This window comes from Artemia franciscana, chromosome 14 (assembly GCF_032884065.1).
Source record: "Artemia franciscana chromosome 14, ASM3288406v1, whole genome shotgun sequence".
In the NCBI taxonomy this organism is placed as follows: Eukaryota; Metazoa; Arthropoda; class Branchiopoda; order Anostraca; family Artemiidae; genus Artemia; species Artemia franciscana.
The window spans coordinates 28,427,011-28,448,025 of record NC_088876.1 but is presented as its reverse complement, the minus strand read 5'-3'; the positions used below and the strand labels follow the sequence as shown (position 1 = coordinate 28,448,025).

Below are 21,015 nucleotides of genomic sequence, written 5' to 3'. Positions count from 1 at the left end.
GCTTTTTTATTTTTTTTATTAGTTTTTAGTTTTTTTGTAGTTTTTGCCTTTTTTTAGTTTTTTCAGTTTTGACGTCACCTGATCCAGTTTTTTCAGGTGACGTCACCTGATCCACGATCCACAGATCCACAGACAACTTATCTTTATATATATAGATAGTTTTTTTTTTTACTTATGTCCTGGTCGTCATTTATACTCCCTGTGTCCCGGTGCTTTGTTGATTGCTAATCGAACATTCCTTTTGTCCTGGTCGCTTTCTCTTTGAGTTTCGTCATTTATTTTTTTCTTTTTTAGTTCTTTTAGTTTTTACCTTTTTTAGTTTTTTTTAGTTTTTTAGATGAAAATTTTTTTTAGTTTTTTCCTTTTTTTCTTTTTAGTTTTTTATTGGTTTTTACCTTTATTTTAGCTTATTTTTAAGTTTTTTCCTTTTTTTTAGTTTTTTTTTATTTTTTATTTTTTTTAGTTTTTTACCTTTTTTTAGTTTTTTTAGTTTTTTTAGTTTTTTAGCTTTTTTACTTTTTTTATTAGTTTTTAGTTTTTTTTTGTAGTTTTTGCCTTTTTTTAGTTTTTTCAGTTTTTTTTTTAGTTTTTTATTGGTTATTACCTTTATTTTAGCTTATTTTTCAGTTTTTTTCCTTTTTTTTTAGTTTTTTTTAGTTTTTAGTTTTTTTAGTTTTTTACCTTTTTTTAGTTTTTTTAGTTTTTTTAGTTTTTTAGCTTTTTTATTTTTTTTATTAGTTTTTATTTTTTTTGTAGTTTTTGCCTTTTTTTAGTTTTTTTAGTTTTTTAGCTTTTTTATTAGTTTTTAGTTTTTTTTGTAGTTTTTGCCTTTTTTTAGTTTTTTTAGTTTTTTAGCTTTTTTATTTTTTTTATTAGTTTTTAGTTTTTTTTGTAGTTTTTGCCTTTTTTTAGTTTTTTCAGTTTTGACGTCACCTGATCCAGTTTTTTCAGGTGACGTCACCTGATCCATCCACAGACAGACAGACAACTTATTTTTATATATATAGAAGATATATATATATATATATATATATATATATATATATATATATATATATATATATATATATATATAAATATATATATATATATATATATATATATATATATATATATATATATATATATATATATATATATATATACTAGATGTTGGGGTGGCGCTTCGCGCCACCCCAACACCTAGTTGGTGGGGGCGCTTCGCGCCCCCCCCAAGCCCCCCCGCGCGCGTAAGTCGTTACGCGCCATAATAGTTACGCGCCATTGTAGTTGTGTCCCTATGTCCCACCTGTGAATATAGATAGATATATATATATATATATATATATATATATATATATATATATATATATATATATATATATATATATATATATATATATATATATATATATATATATATATATATATATATATATATATATATATATATATATATATATATATATATATATGGTTTTAACTACGTAAAACTTGCGAATATACAACATTCTTTGCTGTCCCATTGTCTTTGCATATAAATAGATTGTCAGGTTTACCGACTCTTGAACATGCAACATATAGTGGTCCATGGGAAAACAATCTGTATTCAGATCTATACCTCATGATTCTAATGATTGCCCTTGAGCTTTGTTGATGGTGATTGCTAATCGACCATTCCCTGTCCCAGTGTCCCGGTCGTCATTTACATCCCCCTGTTTCCCCCGGTGTCCCCGTTGTAGTTGTGTCCCTGTGTCCCGGTCGTCATTTATATTCCCTGTGTCCCGGTCGTCATTTGTATCCCGGTGTCCCGGTCTGTATATACATTCGTTTTTTAGTTTTGTTTTTCTCCTTTATTTTTTTCCTTTTTTTTTCTTTTTTAGCTTATTTAGATTTTTAGATTTTTTAGTTTTTTTATTAGTTTTTAGTTTTTTTTTCTTTTTAGTTTTTTTGTCCCGGTCGTCATTTATATCCCCCTGTTTCCCCCGGTGTCCCCGTTGTAGTTGTGTCCCTGTGTCCCGGTCGTCATTTATATTCCCTGTGTCCCGGTCGTCATTTGTATCCCGGTGTACCGGTCTGTATATACATTCGTTTTTTAGTTTTGTTTTTCTCCTTTATTTTTTTCCTTTTTTTTTCTTTTTTAGTTTATTTAGATTTTTAGATTTTTTATTTTTTTTATTAGTTTTTTTTTCTTTTTAGTTTTTTTTGTAGTTTTTACCTTCTTTTTAGTTTTGTTAATTTTTTTTTTTACTTATGTCCTGGTCGTCATTTATACTCCCTGTGTCCCGGTGCTTTGTTGATTGCTAATCGAACATTCCTTTTGTCCTGGTCGCTTTCTCTTTGAGTGTCGTCATTTATTTTTTTCTTTTTTAGTTCTTTTAGTTTTTACCTTTTTTAGTTTTTTTTAGTTTTTTAGATGAAAATTTTTTTTAGTTTTTTCCTTTTTTTCTTTTTAGTTTTTTATTGGTTTTTACCTTTATGTTAGCTTATTTTTCAGTTTTTTCCTTTTTTTTTATTTTTTTTTTATTTTTTATTTTTTTTAGTTTTTTACCTTTTTTAGTTTTTTTTAGTTTTTTTAGTTTTTTTAGTTTTTTAGCTTTTTTACTTTTTTTATTAGTTTTTAGTTTTTTTGTAGTTTTTGCCTTTTTTTAGTTTTTTCAGTTTTTTTTTAGTTTTTTATTGGTTTTTACCTTTATTTTAGCTTATTTTTCAGTTTTTTCCTTTTTTTAGTTTTTTTTAGTTTTTAGTTTTTTTAGTTTTTTACCTTTTTTTAGTTTTTTTAGTTTTTTTAAGTTTTTTAGCTTTTTTATTTTTTTTATTAGTTTTTAGTTTTTTTGTAGTTTTTGCCTTTTTTTTAGTTTTTTTAGTTTTTTAGCTTTTTTATTAGTTTTTAGTTTTTTTTGTAGTTTTTGCCTTTTTTTAGTTTTATTAGTTTTTTAGCTTTTTTATTTTTTTTATTAGTTTTTAGTTTTTTTTGTAGTTTTTGCCTTTTTTTAGTTTTTTCAGTTTTGACGTCACCTGATCCAGTTTTTTCAGGTGACGTCACCTGATCCACGATCCACAGATCCACAGACAACTTATTTTTATATATATAGATAGTTTTTTTTTTTTTACTTATGTCCTGGTCGTCATTTATACTCCCTGTGTCCCGGTGCTTTGTTGATTGCTAATCGAACATTCCTTTTGTCCTGGTCGCTTTCTCTTTGAGTTTCGTCATTTATTTTTTTCTTTTTTAGTTCTTTTAGTTTTTACCTTTTTTAGTTTTTTTTTAGTTTTTTAGATGAAAATTTTTTTTAGTTTTTTCCTTTTTTTCTTTTTAGTTTTTTATTGGTTTTTACCTTTATTTTAGCATTTTTCAGTTTTTTCCTTTTTTGTAGTTTTTTTTTTTATTTTTTATTTTTTTTAGTTTTTTACCTTTTTTTAGTTTTTTTTAGTTTTTTTAGTTTTTTAGCTTTTTTACTTTTTTTATTAGTTTTTAGTTTTTTTTGTAGTTTTTGCCTTTTTTTAGTTTTTTCAGTTTTTTTTTTAGTTTTTTATTGGTTTTTACCTTTATTTTAGCTTATTTTTCAGTTTTTTTCCTTTTTTTTAGTTTTTTTTAGTTTTTAGTTTTTTTAGTTTTTTACCTTTTTTTAGTTTTTTTAGTTTTTTTAGTTTTTTAGCTTTTTTATTTTTATTATTAGTTTTTAGTTTTTTTGGTAGTTTTTGCCTTTTTTTAGTTTTTTTAGTTTTTTAGCTTTTTTTATTAGTTTTTAGTTTTTTTTGTAGTTTTTGCCTTTTTTTAGTTTTTTTAGTTTTTTAGCTTTTTTATTTTTTTTATTAGTTTTTAGTTTTTTTGTAGTTTTTGCCTTTTTTTAGTTTTTTCAGTTTTGACGTCACCTGATCCAGTTTTTTCAGGTGACGTCACCTGATCCATCCATCCACAGACAGACAGACAACTTATTTTTATATATATAGATTATAATTAATATGATATATATATCTATCTATATATATAAAAATAAGTTGTCTGTGGATCTGTGGATCGTGGATCAGGTGACGTCATGTTTCGGCTGACGTCATGAAATTAGTTGCCATCATTTTTGCTTTGAAGGTGACGTCATTCAAGTTATATAAGACATATGTTCGCGTAGAATTCTATTAATGTTTAAGTTTACAATGACTGATGAAGATGCTCAAAGAGTCTATGCCAAAAAACTTGCTGCTGATAGAGAAAGTCAGAAAAGAAAGCGTGCCGAGGAACTACCAGAGCAACGCGAAAGCAGACTTGCTGCTAAAAGAGAAAGTGAAAAAAGAAGGCGTGCCGAGGAAAAAAGAAGGCGTGCCGAGGAATCAAAAGACCAGCAGGGAAACAGGCTTGAGGCTGATAGAGAAAGAAAGAACAGAAAGCATGCCGAGGAACTACCAGAGCAACGCAGAAGCTGACTTGCTTTTAAAAGAGAAAGTGAAAAAAGAAGGCGTGCCGAGGAATCAAAAGACCAGCAGGGAAACAGGCTTGCTGCTGATAGAGAAAGAAAGAACAGAAAGCATGCCGAGGAACTACCAGAGCAACGCAGAAGCAGACTTGCTGCTAAAAGAGAAAGTGAAAAAAGAAGGCGTGCCGAGGAATCAAAAGACCAGCAGGGAAACAGGCTTGCTGCTGATAGAGAAAGTAAGAAAAGAAAGCGTGCCGAGGAATCAGAGCAATCTGAAAGTTATCGCCTGGCATTTAGGTACAACCCAGTCGATGATTATAGCTTGAGTAGATGTGTTCAAATCGGGACAATGTCTAAAATTTGTCCCTATTGCAAGGCCTTGAAATTCAATGGTGAAACAATGGGAATGTGTTGCGCCTCAGGAAAAGTTAAACTTCCTCTATTGGCTGCACCACCAGAGCCATTGAAGACTTTCCTTACTGGAACTACGTCAGAATCTAAGCGTTTTTTGTCAAAAATCAGACAATACAACTCATGTTTCCAAATGACGTCGTTTGGAGCCCAAATCGAAAATCCAGATCAATTTATGTCTACTTTCAAAGTAAAAGGGCAAATTTATCATAAAGCAGGGTCCCTTCTACCATTCTCAGGCGAGAATCATAAATTTTTACAATTGTACTTCATCAGTGATAGAAATTCTGAATTGAATGCACGTTGCGAAATTTCTCCCAACGTTGAAAGGACAATCGTTTCCCAATTGCAACATCTTTTCCACGAAAATAATAAGTTAGTGCGTCTGTTCAAAACAGCCATCGATTTGATGCCTACTGATACTCATAAAATTGTTGTTTCCGCTGACAAAACGCCTCCTGGCCAACATGTGCGTAGATACAATGCTCCGACTATCGACGAAGTGGCAATCGTTATGGTCGGTGATCAGTTTTTACCTCGAGATATTATTCTACATAAGCGAAACGCTCAGTTGTTAAGAATTGCTGAAACTCATCGATGCTACGATGCCCTACAATATCCTATCATTTTTTGGGATGGAGCCGACGGCTATCACTTTAATATTAAATTGATGAATCCAGCCACTAACAAAGAAATGAATAAGAAATGCAGTGCAATGCATTATTATTCCTATAGACTAATGATTCGGCAGGATGAAGAAAATTATATTTTAAAATGCCGTGAATTGTTTCACCAATTTGTCGTGGATATGTATGCTAAAATTGAATCAGAACGTTTGCTATATATCCGCCTGAATCAGACCAAGCTCCGCTCTGAACAGTACATTCATTTGCGAGATGCAGTTATAAATGACGGTAATACCACAAACGTTGGAAGATTAACAATTTTACCTTCGTCATATGCTGGCAGTCCCCGTCATATGCATGAATATGCTCAAGATGCTATTGCGTATGTTCGTCTCTATGGTCGTCCAGATTTATTCATTACATTTACATGTAATCAATCTTGGGACGAGATACTGCAGCTTTTACTTCAAGGACAATCGGCGGTTCATAGGCATGACATTACGGCACGTGTCTTCCGGCAAAAGTTGAAATCACTGATAAACTACCTTGTAAAACATGAAGTGTTTGGGTCAGTGCGATGCTGGATGTACTCAGTGGAATGGCAAAAACGAGGTTTGCCACACGCACATATACTAATCTGGCTACATAAAAAAATTACTTCAAACGAAATTGATGATGTGATTTCCGCTGAAATACCTGATAAAAATGTCGATAAGGGGTTACATGATATTATTGTAAAAAATATGATACATGGACCTTGCGGTACACTGAACGAAAATTCACCATGCATGGCCAAAGGAAGGTGCACAAAGCAATATCCTCGACTTTTAGTACCCAAAACAATTACTGGCAATGATGGTTACCCACAATATAGAAGAAGATCTACTGAAGATGGCGGTAAAACAGCAATAATAAAGAAGCGTAACGGTACCACCATCGAAGTAGATAACCAGTGGGTTGTTCCATATTCCCCTTTATTATCAAAAACATTTAATGCACACATAAACGTTGAATACTGTAACTCCGTAAAGGCAATCAAATACATATGTAAATACGTCAACAAAGGCAGTGACATGGCAGTTTTTGGCTTGCAGTCCGAAATCAAAGATTTCGATGAAATCGTAGAATATCAGGCTGGAAGATACATAAGCAGTAATGAAGCTGTTTGGCGAATTCTTTCATTTCCGATACATGAACGTAGTCCAGCTGTTGTTCACTTAGCGGTACATTTACAGAATGGTCAACGTGTTTATTTCACGGAAACCAACGTGCAACAAAGAGTCCTGAATCCACCGGATACAACATTAACAGCTTTTTTTTCGCTTTGCAAAAATGATTCTTTTGCAAAAAAACTGCTGTATACTGAAGTGCCATCGTATTACACGTGGAATACTAAAAATAAAGTATTTGAACGTCGAAAACAGGGTAAGTCAGTCGACGGCCAACCTACCATCTTCAAAGATACCACGATAGGAAGACTCTACACCGTTCACCCCAATCAACATGAATGCTTCTTTCTACGCCTGCTTTTGGTGAATGTACCCGGTCCGACATCCTTTGAGTATTTGAGGACTGTAAATGGTACTATACATGACACTTACCGTAGTGCATGCCAAGCTCTGAATTTATTGGAGAATGACCAACACTGGGATAACTGCATCAATGACGCGTGCGAAACGTCAACCCCAAGTCAAATTCGTGCATTGTTTGGCATCATTTTAACAACTTGCTCTCCATCAGCTCCTAAAGATTTATGGGAAAAATATAAGTCAAAAATGTCCGAAGATATACTTCATCGAAAACAGTTAGAGACGTCAGAGATGACTTTTGATTTTACATCAGAAATTTATAACTACACTTTAGTTGTTATAGAAGATTTGTGCATAAGTATGGCAAACAAACCTCTTCAGGGTTTGGGAATGCCTTCACCTAACCGTATCGCTGCTGTTTCGACATGTGTAGAATTGGATCGTGAACAAAGTTACAGTACGAGTGATCTATTGTCGTATGTACAAAATAACATTTCCAAGTTAACGTCGGAACAAAAAGACATTTATGATACGATAATGCATTGTGTCGATAACAACGTTGGAGAAATTTTCTTTTTGGATGCGCCAGGAGGTACTGGTAAAACGTTTGTGATAAAACTGATTCTGGCATCAATTCGATCTAAAAATGATATAGCGTTGGCAATTGCGTCGTCCGGAATAGCCGCAACATTGCTGCCTGGTGGAAGAACTGCTCATTCCGCTTTGAAATTGCCTCTGAACTTGCATTCTACAGAAACTCCCACGTGCAATATTTCCAAATCATCTGGGATGGGTAAAGTATTGCAGCAATGCAAACTTATTATTTGGGATGAGTGCACAATGGCACACAAAAAATCGCTCGAGGCTCTGGATCAATGCTTGAAAGATTTGCGAGGGAAGTCGAAACCCTTTGGCAGCACCTTAATATTGCTTGCGGGAGATTTCAGGCAAACATTACCTATAATACCTAGATCAACTCCTGCAGACGAAATGAATGCTTGCCTGAAAAATTCTAATTTATGGGCACACGTAAAAACATTAAAATTAACTACAAATATGCGTGTCCGATTGCAAAACGATGACTCTGGTCAAACATTTTCAGATCAATTGCTGGCAATGGGAAACGGAAAGCTCCCAGTAGACTCAATTTCAGGACGTATACAACTACCTGCTGATTTCTGTAATTTAGTGACGTCCAAAAATGAATTGATTGAAAAAGTATTTCCGAATATTCTAAAAAATTATAAAAATAATAAATGGCTAAGTGAAAGAGCGATTCTCGCACCCAAAAATATAGACATCCACGAAATCAACAATATTGTTTTGACCAAGATTCAAGACCAGGCAGTCCTTTACAAGTCAGTCGACACAGTTTTGGAACCAAATGAAGCGGTTAATTATCCATCTGAATTTTTAAATTCCATAGATCTTTCAGGGTTTCCACCACACGTGCTACAACTAAAAATAGGCGTACCAATAATACTTTTAAGAAATATAAACCCACCAAAGCTTTGCAATGGCACTCGACTTGCCGTAAAAAAAAACAATAGAAAACCTAATAGAGGCCACAATCCTGACAGGGCCTTTTGAGGGTGAGGCTGTTCTTATTCCTCGCATTCCCATGATTCCAACAGATCTGCCTTTTCAATTTAAAAGATTGCAATTCCCAATTCGATTAGCATTTGCAATCACCATTAACAAAGCTCAAGGTCAATCATTAGAAAAATGTGGTATTGATCTTAATACTGATTGTTTTTCCCATGGACAATTGTACGTTGCATGTTCGAGGGTCGGTAAACCTGACAATCTATTTATATGCAGCGAGAATTGGACAGCGAAGAATGTTGTATATTCGCAAGTTTTACGCAGTTAATTTGTATTTCGGAACCAAATGAAGCGGTTAATTATCCATCTGAATTTTTAAATTCCATAGATCCTTCAGGGTGTCCACCACACCTGCTACAACTAAAAATAGGCGTACCAATAATACTTTTAAGAAATATCAACCCACCAAAGCTTTGCAATGGCACACGACTTGCCGTAAAAAAAAACAATGGAAAACCTAATAGATGCCACAATCTTGACAGGGCCTTATGAGGGTGAGGCTGTTCTTATTCCTCGCATTCCCATGATTCCAACGGATCTGCTTTTTCAATTTAAAAGATTGCAATTCCCAATTCGATTAGCATTTGCAACCACCATCAACAAAGCTCAAGGGCAATCACTAGAAAAATGCGGTATAGATCTTAATACAGATTGCTTTACCAATGTACAATTGTATGTTGCATCTTTGAGGGTCGGTAAACCTGACAATCTATTTATACGCACAGACAATGGGACAGCGAAGACTGTTGTATATTCACAAGTTTTACGTAGTTAATTTGTATTGTATCTATCTATCTATCTATCTATATAAAAACGAGTTGTGTGTATGCATGTTTGTTTGTTTGTAAAAAGAGCGTTTGCATATGACGTCATTATTAGTACATACGGCTTTGTATATGGACAGACAATGGGAAAGCCAAGAATGTTGTATATTCGCAATTTTTACGTAGTTTGAAACACATATATAAATCTATCTATATTCACAGGTGGGACACAGGGACACAACTACAATGGCGTGTAACTAATATGGCGCGTAACTAATATGGCGCGTAACGACTTACGCGCGCGGGGGGGCTTGGGGGGTTGCGAAGCGCCCCACCAACTAGGTGTTGGGGTGGCGCGAAGTGCCACCCCAACAGCTAGTATATTATATATATATCATATATAATTGCATTGCATATTTTTATATCATTTTTATCATTTTTATATCATTTTGCTGGGTTAAGCTGTATGACGTAATCTGTTTTTTTTTGTGGCGAACGAAGTTGGGTTATTACTCCTTTTTTCAGCAAAATCCTGAAAAAGACTCAAGATTATTCCCCTGAAAAAGCTTTTCAATTGGTATTGTTTTAAATCTTACATGTAATGAGAGATGATTACAATACGTAGCTTGGAGGTCAGGTACCAAATACCCCTCTGATTGAACAGAGTAATTCGATTCCAATAATGAAATATTGACTTAGATGCTCGGGCCTGTTCTTTACTTTGACTTTTATACTTTTATTTACATAATCAACAAAGTATAAACTATCACAAATATAAATCACTGCGCTAGGAAAAATTTAAATTTTGCTAACGCGTAATGATTAACTACATAAACATTCCTAAAGACATCCTAAATTAAAAATAATAAACAAAAAACCTACATTAATGTTTCTAGAAGCATACTACACTAATTAAAATAATAATGAAAGGAAATAAAGAAAAAAGACAATTTCCTTCTCTCAAACACCCCCAGGGTAACAACCTTCACCCAAATACAACACCCCCCACCCCAAATCCTTCAACCCGCTCCTCCCTCTAGCCCTATAATCCGCTCCAATCCCCTCAAATACTCTTTTTATCTTTTTTTTTAAACTGTGGGAGATGCTCATTCTCTCTAAAACTCACAGGAAGGGAATTCCATACAGAAGGACCAAGATACTTCAAAAAAACATTTTCAGTCTTTTTCCTTGGAAGGAAAAATACTGTATTGAACTAGAATGCTACTATGCCAATAACCAATTGCAATACCGACCACGGTTTCTTAGTAATATTAACTAGTAGAGGAAATATGTAAATATAAAAGGTATAAGATGTGGCACCTGACTTCACTATCCGAACCAACGGTGTTGATCTCCGCTTCATGACCCCCTCGCCTAGCAAGTGCAATGGAGTATGGGGAAGCCATCCTATTCTTTTGCACACCCTTCCTGTTTATCTCCCCCGGATTTCTACGGGTGCCCATCGGAGCTGGGTCAATTTTGACTGAGCTTGTAGGGTCTCGTCACCGAGATCCGTCCCAAGCCAAACAATCGGTGACGGCAGGACTCAAAACCCCATCCTGAAAAATATGGGATTGAAAAAAAGTAATATTAAAAAACTATGATCGGCCGTTGTCTGTTTTAAGAACAGGTGAAAAGGAAAAATAAAAAAAATAGTGAAATCTCGAATGATGACTGAATTATATATTTTATTGTATGTCTAAGATAATGATAAAATTAAGATACATTTAATATAAAATTGTTTTAATGTTTTGTCATTATTTTTTTTACGTTATTTTGTTTTTCTCAAAACCTATCTTTTTCTCTTCCAATTTTCGTGTTAAATTCTGTTTCCTGTTGAAAAATATTTCTGCACGTGAAATTAAAACATTCGTTTTTTTTCTTCTTTTTTTTTAGTACAAAGTCTGTGTTCTAAGAAACTATGTGCTTTACAGGTTTTTGGAAATTATTTTGATATGTCTACGTTTATCAGTCAGTGGATGCTTTGCAGTGGCTGCTCATGAACTCACTTTTAGACCACCCCTTAACTTCGTCGATTTCCTTATCAAACGTCTCGAGGTAAGCATATGAAATTTTTACAGAAATTAATATAACCATTTGGGATTATTTTCCTGATTAGACTCTATACTGCAAGTTCAACTGCCGGCAAGAAATAAATAATGGCTGGATGTAATTGTGTTTGGTAAAGTGGTAGAATCAAAGAGTATACATAACTTACAAGAGTGGAAATTTGCACTAGTGTCGACAAAAAAGTCACTAACGTCATCTAAATTTAGGTGTTTCTTGAATTTCTTTTCGTAATTATATTTTAATTTAAATTTGGTGTTTCTTGAATTTCTTTTCGTAATTATATTTTTTTTTTTCGGAAACTGAGATCAGACACTGATTACTACACTAGTTACTGTAGTACCTAGTTGACTAACTACATTCTTGCCGCCATTAGCGTCAATCGGGGGAGAGGGCATTTGCCCTCTACATTTTCAAAAACACTTTCTTGGTATCTTTATTGAACAAATTGATAAAACTACCAAATTGGTCACTGTGTGTGCCAGTTGGCTACTGTAGTACACTAGTTGGCTAACTACACTAGTTAGTTAGCCAATTATGCTTGTCATACTAGTTCTTATTTATTACTAGCTGTTGGGGTGGCGCTTCGCGCCACCCCAACACCTAGTTGGTGGGGCGCTTCGCGCCCCCCCCAAGCCCCCCCTTGCGCGTAAGTCGTTACGCGCCATTGTAGTTGTGTCCCTGTGTCCCACCTGTGAATATAGATAGATTTATATATGTGTTTCAAACTACGTAAAAATTGCGAATATACAACATTCTTGGCTTTCCCATTGTCTGTCCATATACAAAGCCGTATGTACTAATAATGACGTCATATGCAAACGCTCTTTTTACAAACAAACAAACATGCATACACACAACTCGTTTTTATATAGATAGATAGATACAATACAAATTAACTACGTAAAACTTGTGAATATACAACAGTCTTCGCTGTCCCATTGTCTGTGCGTATAAATAGATTGTCAGGTTTACCGACCCTCAAAGATGCAACATACAATTGTACATTGGTAAAGCAATCTGTATTAAGATCTATACCGCATTTTTCTAGTGATTGCCCTTGAGCTTTGTTGATGGTGGTTGCAAATGCTAATCGAATTGGGAATTGCAATCTTTTAAATTGAAAAAGCAGATCCGTTGGAATCATGGGAATGCGAGGAATAAGAACAGCCTCACCCTCATAAGGCCCTGTCAAGATTGTGGCATCTATTAGGTTTTCCATTGTTTTTTTTTTACGGCAAGTCGTCATTTATAACTGCATCTCGCAAATGAATGTATTGTTCCGAGCGGAGCTTGGTCTGATTCAGGCGGATATATAGCAAACGTTCTGATTCAATTTTAGCATACATATCCACGACAAATTGGTGAAACAATTCACGGCATTTTAAAATATAATTTTCTTCATCCTGCCGAATCATTAGTCTATAGGAATAATAATGCATTGCACTGCATTTCTTATTCATTTCTTTGTTAGTGGCTGGATTCATCAATTTAATATTAAAGTGATAGCCGTCGGCTCCATCCCAAAAAATGATAGGATATTGTAGGGCATCGTAGCATCGATGAGTTTCAGCAATTCTTAACAACTGAGCGTTTCGCTTATGTAGAATAATATCTCGAGGTAAAAACTGATCACCGACCATAACGATTGCCACTTCGTCGATAGTCGGAGCATTGTATCTACGCACATGTTGGCCAGGAGGCGTTTTGTCAGCGGAAATAACAATTTTATGAGTATCAGTAGGCATCAAATCGATGGCTGTTTTGAACAGACGCACTAAATTATTATTTTCGTGGAAAAGATGTTGCAATTGGGAAACGATTGTCCTTTCAACGTTGGGAGAAATTTCGCAACGTGCATTCAATTCAGAATTTCTATCACTGATGAAGTACAATTGTAAAAATTTATGATTCTCGCCTGAGAATGGTAGAAGGGACCCTGCTTTATGATAAATTTGCCCTTTTACTTTGAAAGTAGACATAAATTGATCTGGATTTTCGATTTGGGCTCCAAACGACGTCATTTGGAAACATGAGTTGTATTGTCTGATTTTTGACAAAAAACGCTTAGATTCTGACGTAGTTCCAGTAAGGAAAGTCTTCAATGGCTCTGGTGGTGCAGCCAATAGAGGAAGTTTAACTTTTCCTGAGGCGCAACACATTCCCATTGTTTCACCATTGAATTTCAAGGCCTTGCAATAGGGACAAATTTTAGACATTGTCCCGATTTGAACACATCTACTCAAGCTATAATCATCGACTGGGTTGTACCTGAATGCCAGGCGATAACTTTCAGATTGCTCTGATTCCTCGGCACGCTTTCTTTTCTTACTTTCTCTATCAGCAGCAAGCCTGATTTCTTGCTGTTCTTGTAATTCCTCGGCACGCTTTCTTTTCTTACTTTCTCTATCAGCAGCAAGCCTGATTTCTTGCTGTTCTTGTGATTCCTCGGCACGCTTTCTTTTCTTACTTTCTCTATCAGCAGCAAGCCTGATTTCTTGCTGTTCTTGTAATTCCTCGGCACGCCTTCTTTTTTCACATTCTCTTTTAGCAGCAAGTCTGCTTCTGCGTTGCTCTGGTAGTTCCTCGGCATGCTTTCTGTTCTTTCTTTCTCTATCAGCCTCAAGCCTGTTTCCCTGCTGGTCTTTTGATTCCTCGGCACGCCTTCTTTTTTCACTTTCTCTTTTAGCAGCAAGTCTGCTTCTGCGTTGCTCTGGTAGTTCCTCGGCATGCAGCCTCAAGCCTGTTTCCCTGCTGGTCTTTTGATTCCTCGGCACGCCTTCTTTTTTCACTTTCTCTTTTAGCATTAAGTCTGCTTTCGCGTTGCTCTGGTAGTCAGCAGCAAGTTTTTTGGCATAGACTCTTTGAGCATCTTCATCAGTCATTGTAAACTTAAACATTAATAGATTTCTACGCGAACATATGTCTTATATAACTTGAATGACGTCACCTTCAAAGCAAAAATGACGGCAACTAATTTCATGACGTCAGCCGAAACATGACGTCACCTGATCCACAGATCAACAGACAGACAGACAACTTATTTTTATATATATAGATTATACATAAAAGAAAATGTCAAGAAAAGACGAACGCTTTACGGTGCTAGTGGTTTTTTTTTGACATTCCCAGTTCTCGTTCTTTTAAGTTACTCGTACTCTGTTGGTAGAATATTGGAAGCCACAGTAATGATAGGGGCCCAGTATGAGTTTGAAATGTGGGCGCTTCAAAAGGCTGAGGAAGTTGTCTTAAATGTTTTTTTTTTCGAGGAATTATCTAGGAATTTCTTAAGATACTTGTTTGGCTGACTGTATATCAAACAATAAGTTGTACGGAAAGTGTGATTGATACCGCTGTTTAGGGCTATAATGAAAACAAAGGGTTGAGATGGGTAGCTCACGTTTAGTAGATGAATGATGGTAGATTGCCAAAGATTGTGCTTTATGGCCACCCCTCTTAGTTATGGAAAATATTCAGGAGGACGTCCACATCCTTGCAAGAGACTGGTCTAAATGGTGGCTCCATGTAGCATCACTCTTAACGCCGAAAGCATTTCGGCAGGAGTATTAAGTCAAGTAAGTCAAGTCTTAGGCCAAACAAAAAACAGGTCGACCCTCAATAAGATGAGAAGAGGTCATAAAAAAGTTTTTAAAAGGAATTAGTACTTCGTGGGAAGGGGTACGCGTTGCATTCCAAACGTGCTTAGGTGAGTCGGAGCCAAAACGTTTTTAGCCCTTCGGTCCTCCAAAAAAAAATTCGAAGTTTAGTTGCCCCCCCCCCTCGCACTATATTAAACTTTCAGCTTCAATCTGCAAGAAATTGTCCAGCCATTGTAAATAACATATTCGAAAGCTTATGAGGATACTACGAAAATCTGACTTGCTTAGGCACGCGTGTCGTTTCAATGGGAAACTATGTGGCATTTTCCCCTAGCAAGCAATTCCTAAGACCCCTAAACTCATCGGATCAAACACATCTGCTTTTTTATTATAACCTAACAAAAGGCAATTTACACAATGTAGGGTGTTCACTCTGAGATTTGTGGAGTTAAAATAATAATAATATACTGCAAAAAAAGGCTTTCACCTCTATAAAAATTTACTTCACTAAAATTTTATCAATGCTATTCTTTAAAGAGCTGACAGTCAGTCATAACCACTTCTTGGGGGAGGTTGTTCTTTTCCTTGACTAGTCAGTGTGAGAAGGCCCACCTTCCAACTTCTTTATTGAAATTGATTTGTTTTAGCTCAAAGAATTATCGTTGCATATTGCTTGTGTTGAAGAAGAGTATTTCCTCGGGTTCAATGTTATTTTATTACGTGTGACCTAGCTTGAAAGTTTCAATAAGATCACCTCGGAGGTGTCTATAGGAGATGGAACGAAGTGACAGCTTTTCTAATCGTTAACAGTAGGAAAGGACTCTTAGCTCTGATACAGATTTTGTTGCTCTTTGCTGAATATTCTCAAGCGCATCAATGTCTTTTTGAAAATGGGGTCTTATTTGTCGTGCGACCATATTCAATGATAGGCCGAACAAGAGACTTGAATAGAGATGAGAAAAGCTGAGGATCGTTTAGGATGAAGTTTCTACGACTAAGTCCAACTGCTGTCGAAGCTTTGCTCACGATGGATTCGTAGTGGTTGATGGATTTTAGCTTGTCTTTTATTACTCCGATGTCCCGCTCAGAAAATGTTTTTGGTATTAGACTGTGGTTAAAGCTATAGATTGACTTGAAGTTCTATGCTCCAAGGCAGAGATGAGAGCCCTTTTTTGTGTTAACCTCCATTTCCTACGTCCTCATCCAATCGGCCATCTTTTTCAAGTTGGTCTGTATTTCTTGAATATCATTTGGGCATTTGATAGGTCTAAAACGTTATGTATCGTCAGCATAGAGTGAGATACCTGAGTTAATATTGTCAGGCAGGTCACTTGCAAAAAGATTGAAGAGCAGGGGTCCGATGACGCTGCCTTGTGGAATACCGCTAGGTAGTTTTGTCGCAACTGTGCTAATGTGGTCATCTACCACAGAAGCATAATTATTAATTAATTATGCTTCTCTACTATAAGGCGTTAGGGGCGAGGGTGCATGAAAGCCAAAATGGCATAATTATGGCTGGCCTTCCATTTGTTTTTGGCACTCAAAGAGGGCTCTAACGCTCGTAATTTTCGATTGAATGAGCCCTCTTTTAAGGTTTCATGGCCACAACTTTTATATAAGGTGGTCGAAAAAAAATACATGAGACACATGACTCTTTACCAAGGGGCGCTATTGATTTGTCTCTGATTCATCCTGGGAATTTTATTGAAAGGCTAGGGTTTAAGGCTTAGGGGAGAAAAGGAAAAGGCTGACTACTGAGACTATTATGTATTTTCGCGAGATAAGAACGATCCTTGCTGGCTGAGACTCTCTTGAAATTTTTTGCTTTTTCTGATTTGGCTAACTTTGAATGCCACTATTGCAGGTCATAGCCATTCTAGCAGAGTGGTTAGCGCGCTAAATTTGAAAATTTTCGTTCTTGATGACCAGGGTTCGAGTCTTGGTGTTGCTGGTTATTTGTTTTGGAATGGGTGTCGGTGGTGTGACTGTAAGCTCAGCCAAAAGTCGACCCAGTTCCAAATGGGTACATGGAGAAATCTGGGGGAAACCCAAGTTTCCGATGGTTTACCCCAAACCACGCATTGCACTCCTGGCCAAACGTGGAGAATCAGGAGATTGGTACCTGTGCTACGCAGACCATTATTCAGCAGGCGAAAATGATGTTTTTTGTGGATCACCCAGTCAAAAGATATGCCGTAAAGACCCTGCTAATCCTCAAAGTTTTCCAATCAATTAGCTGTTCGTTTCCTAGCCCTATTTTAAAGGAAATTAAGACGACGCTACAGGATGCGTCTCAGAGTTGTGTGCAGCAGTGTGATCATTAAATATTTAATTGAAACGCTGTTTAAAAAGACTAGCGGTGTTTCACGGTATTGTTATTATTCTGTTTTTGATACAATTCAGAGGTCCTGATACAATGCAAGAAACTTATACATTCCTTGAAGCAATCCAAAATTTCTGGAATGTTTCGGGACATTTTGGCTGCATTTGCTCGGGCAAGTTATATTTTTTTTCAAATTTTTGAAACTCCTCAAGCCACCTCTTAGGGATTTAAGCAAAAAAAGAAAATTTGTCGATATGATTCAAAAGGAAAAACCCCGAGTTTTAAACCTGTCATCGCACGAGAAAATAGCGACAAGAAATTTTGCTTGCCTTTCAGTTTATTCCAGAATTTCGTCTTTGAAATGGGAGCTGTTGTAGGATGCTATATTTATGCTACGAGGCATGTTTTTGATACAATTTGGTCAGAAAAATGTTACAATTTATCTCAAAGTCTTGGCAACGCTGACTTTCCTTTAACGGACAATCATGTGAGCAAAACAAACAGGGAACAAAACACACACACAAAAAAAAAGTTTGTATGTGGCAGTTTAGTGGCATTTGGCATTTAGTGGCAGTGTGAAGAAGTTCGGACTAGTATACTGAGAGTCAGAATGCTTAGAAATTTCTTTAGATTCAGACAGGTAAGTCATAGAACACTGTGACTGTCGTTTTCTATTTCGACCAAAATCTTTGCGAGCCCTGCTTTTTAGTTACTATCACCCGCTAATTTGTTTTGGAACAATGGCTATTGGCCAAGTGAACAGGGGAGTTTTCTCGAAGGTTATGGGAGAAGATCATAAGAAGGGGCTTGAAATTAAACTCTGACTTGATGGGAGGGGGTAAAGAATGAGGCTTTGAATGTCAATTCATGAAAATTTGGTGGGGTCAAAATGTATTTTCAAAATCGAGTGGGGGAAAATTTGTAATTTTTTCAATGAAAGTACCAAAAAAGGCATTTTGAATGAGAATACCCAAAGAAATATATTTTTTGAAATATGGGAGGGGGTGGTGGCAAACACCCTCTTCCAATTGAAATCACTGAAGCGAATTGAGGTACAAAAGTAGCAAGTGCAGTTATGTTGATCTTCGGTAATTCGGCGGTGTAACGAGTAGTAGCAGTTGTTTTTAGAAAAATAATTTAGACGCTCTCAAAGTGCACTGTCACAAACAACCAATTTTGCGTCACGTATGGTTGAATGGTTTAATGTTTCATGTATGGTTGTCTTTTTGCGCCTCCACAATGAGTAGTGTCAGACACCCCTTTAAAAATTCCCTTACTTAAATTCTAAATTACCTCATCTTGTTAATAACATGAATTTACTTTACTTAGCTATAAATTATTTTAGTTAAATTATTTCTCTTACTACTTCGGTTATTTTTACCTTTGCAAAATGAAACTGAATGTAAGCCCACAGGGAAACAATTGATAAGGTGTTTTTAATGGGTTGAGATACTTGGTCTTCAAATGATAGAAAAGAATTTGCGTTTATGGCTCGGCTTGGCTTATAATTTTATAGTATAAACTGTTTATACAGCTAGAGAAAAGAATAATATTGATATATTCAAGGCACTTACAAAATCACGCAGCCAAAAAAGGAGCAGGAATCCCTCCCCCTTCTGAGACTGGTCCAAAGAAGAAAAATAGTACTCACAGTCCTGTTTTGTTCAGTCTTGGTCTTCAACTTCAACTCAACTCAACTTTGTCTTTTATTCAACTCAAGAAATACACAAACAATATTATGCCCCAACAGAGAGCAGAGCTCGTAAGGTTTCAAAAAAGAGAGTCAAAATTTATCTTATCCACTTTGAGTGTCAAAGTTTTCTGGTTTTCTAGTTTATATACCTTTCTTTTTTAGAGCTTATTGGTTGATCACAATCAAACTTATGCTGCACAGTTGTGTGTTATCACGACACTTCCCAGTGACAGTTTATCTTGTAAGTGAGCTACTTTATACATTCTCCTATCTCTTTTTTCCTTTTACTAATAGTCACTCTAAGTTACTAAGTCTCTTTTTTCCCTTTTTTACTTCCCTTTTCCTCAATTACATAGAAACGTAATATAACCATTGAGTTGTGATTTTGCTGTTCGTTTTTTTCCGCTTTTTTTCTTTCTTTTTTCGTTCTACTAATGTATTCTGCCAGTTATTGAGTGACACAACCAGAACATTGGCTCTAGATAAACACAGTTTGACTTATGGTATACTGAAATTCTGGAAGTTTATATGGTTTTATGGATATAGAAGTATAAGTATATACTAAGTATAAGTATATAAGTATGTACATAAGTTTGGAAGTAGAAGCATAGACTTTTGGTATATTAAAATTCAGGAAGTCTATATAGTATTGAATTATGAATTGTTATATATATATAGAAGTATAAATAAAGGTGTATAGAAGAGTATGAAATATTGCAAAAAATCTACAGGGTCATAGCAACGTATAAACTAATAATCACTTATGGCAGATAAAACTATTAATAGAATTTTGCTTTTATTATTAATCACTGCAAAGTAGATGGCGTCGGCGAATCATCCAAAAACTAAAAAAACTATAGTTTTGTTAAAAAGCAGTCAACATATTTCTTAACGTTTTCTTGAGCGGCGGCACATGAAAGAGTAGCTGTGGCAATTCACAAAGATTTAAAGGGTGGGTGATTTTTCGTTTTTTGGGGGGAAGATATTAAAAAGGTATTTTACAAAATTGACGGGAGGACTCAATTTTAGGAGATATTTGTTTTTTCTTTGAAATTTCGGTTGTATTTACCTTGTTTCTCCGTTAGAAAAAAAAGAATTAAGTCCCTAAATATAAGCTATCATAAAGTTTTAGCCCTATGAACTACTATTTTTAAACCTGTTTGTCAGTCATTTTTATCACTTTGTCCATTATACTTTTAAATTATTTTTCCAAGTATGGGATTTGAAATAAAAATGAACAGTAAATTTTCACACTGAAATTCTGAAATACTGAAACAGCAATCCGCTATTCAAAATACTCAAAGGCCGCTTCTTTCAAAGCGTATAATTTTGCTTATTTAGTTGGTCACACAAATTGGAGTGCTTCTACCTTTAGTTTTGATTTTAATTACTATCTAATGGTGTGCTGCTAGATATAAGAAAACGGTTAAAAGTAACAAAATATATTCTAGGGGTTAGAGTTTAATTTTTAAATGAATTGGCACTCAAAGGATGAAGCTCAATTTGTTCCCCATTAAAAAACGAAATAATTAACGCCATGTAGCGTTTCCGGGAGACATCGTAGACCTTCTTTGCTGTTTTAATTTTATGCCCCTAGAATTGGTTTTTCTTCTTTTTTTCTAATGGGTAATTTTATAATTTTTGTGGCGCTAAAGTTTTTATTTCTACAAAAAAAAAAAACAAAAAAAAAATATATGTATTTGAGATATTTGTATCTCCATTTTTGGAGATACAATACATTTGTATTGTATATATACAATACAATGTACAAAGTACAATTATATGTATACAATACAGTGTACAATTGTATGTATAAAATATAATGCTTTTGGAAATACGTTTTTGGAGATCGTTTTTTGTATCTCCTTTAGAAAAAAACCTTTATCCCTTTCCCCCGTGATATTTTCGTTAGTAGGCGACAATGTCTTTTATTTTTAAGCCTTCTATGTCTTGTTATTTGGTTTTTAACTTATTGTTTTTTGTATAAATCTGAATTGTTTATTGTAA

General features: G+C 35.0%; 1 protein-coding gene across 6 annotated transcripts in view; it reads left to right on the top strand.

Annotated features, from left to right (window-relative positions):
• Window positions 1-21,015, top strand: part of LOC136035538 (S phase cyclin A-associated protein in the endoplasmic reticulum-like) — a 598,516-nt gene that overhangs the window by 505,516 nt on the left and 71,985 nt on the right. For all 6 annotated transcript variants that reach the window (XM_065717385.1, XM_065717386.1, XM_065717383.1 and 3 more), the window contains 2 exons: window positions 11,261-11,384; window positions 19,171-19,249. In XM_065717385.1, the coding sequence (XP_065573457.1) occupies window positions 11,261-11,384; window positions 19,171-19,249 (203 nt within the window). The remainder of the gene's footprint in view (window positions 1-11,260; window positions 11,385-19,170; window positions 19,250-21,015) is intronic.